The sequence below is a fragment of the Crocuta crocuta genome, unplaced genomic scaffold (genome assembly GCF_008692635.1).
Source record: "Crocuta crocuta isolate KB4526 unplaced genomic scaffold, BGI_CrCroc_1.0 scaffold8, whole genome shotgun sequence".
Classification (NCBI taxonomy): Eukaryota; Metazoa; Chordata; class Mammalia; order Carnivora; family Hyaenidae; genus Crocuta; species Crocuta crocuta.
In genome coordinates, this window is record NW_027532162.1 from 785,753 (window position 1) to 786,707 (window position 955).

Genomic DNA, 955 nt, shown 5'->3' on the forward strand with positions numbered 1-955 from the left:
CGTAACGTGTGAGGGGGACAGAAGACACCGAGATCCTTCTTCACCCTCACCCCCGCCCCACACACTGCGGTGCCAGGCCTTGCAGACCGACGGGGTCACAGACAGACAGAGGGGTGCAGACACAGTAGAAGGACAGACGTTACTCAGACGGTGGCACATGTCAGTGGGGACAGAAGAGGGAAGAAGGAGTTTGGTGGGGAGACTTGGCCTTTGAAGGCGGAAATGAGGCAGAACCTGGGCTTCCCACACCCACACCTCCCCATAGACACAGCCCAGCCCCACACTCCCTCACCCCCACACACACACCCACACACACACCTACACCCACATACCGCACACCACACACACCCAGACACGCACGCGCACCCCATCTCTAGGCCGCCCTGCCCAGCCCAGCCCCGGCCTTTGCTTACCGGCTTGCAGACCGGCTAAGCTGGGGCAGCGGCAGCCTCCTGGAACTACGAGTCGGCACGAAGTGTGTGGAGTTACAAGGCCCGACTCGCGGCCCTCGGTTGGCACACACCTGCGCCTCACGATAGAGTAGCCGTGTGGCGAGGGGTGGGGGTGCAGCCCGGGCAGCCAGGGTGCACAGGGTGCCGGGCATCCGGCCAGAGCCTCGGGGCAGCCCTTGTGGGGAAGCCCAGGGTGAGCCCCCAGGACACGGAGCTCAGCCCTCCCTGCCCCCTNGCAGAGCTGAGGCCCGGAGGCTGTGTCTGGTTCCGGCAAGGACTTAGTAAGATAAAGGCCTGGCGGTGGAGCCGCTGAGAGGTGGGCGGGTGAGGAAGAGCTTCCTGGAGGAGGGAGCCTCGGGCTAATCCTGAAGACGGAGTTGGACTCTAACCAGAGGAGGAAGCAAGGTCACCCTGGGTTCAGGTGACAGCAGCGAAGGAGGCAGGGAGTGACGAGGGAGCAGGGCCACAGGCTTCCTTCTGCACATGGGAGCTCCCACCCCCCC

The 955-nt window shown here is 64.3% G+C and overlaps 1 protein-coding gene across 5 annotated transcripts in view; it reads right to left on the reverse strand.

Annotated features, from left to right (window-relative positions):
- Positions 1-680, reverse strand: part of LOC144241868 (uncharacterized) — a 5,995-nt gene extending 5,315 nt beyond the window's left edge. For all 5 annotated transcript variants that reach the window (XM_077776522.1, XM_077776521.1, XM_077776520.1 and 2 more), the window contains exon 1: positions 414-680. In XM_077776522.1, the coding sequence (XP_077632648.1) occupies positions 414-604 (191 nt within the window). In that variant the 5' untranslated portion in view covers positions 605-680. The remainder of the gene's footprint in view (positions 1-413) is intronic.
- Between the last annotated feature and the right edge of the window lie 275 nt (positions 681-955).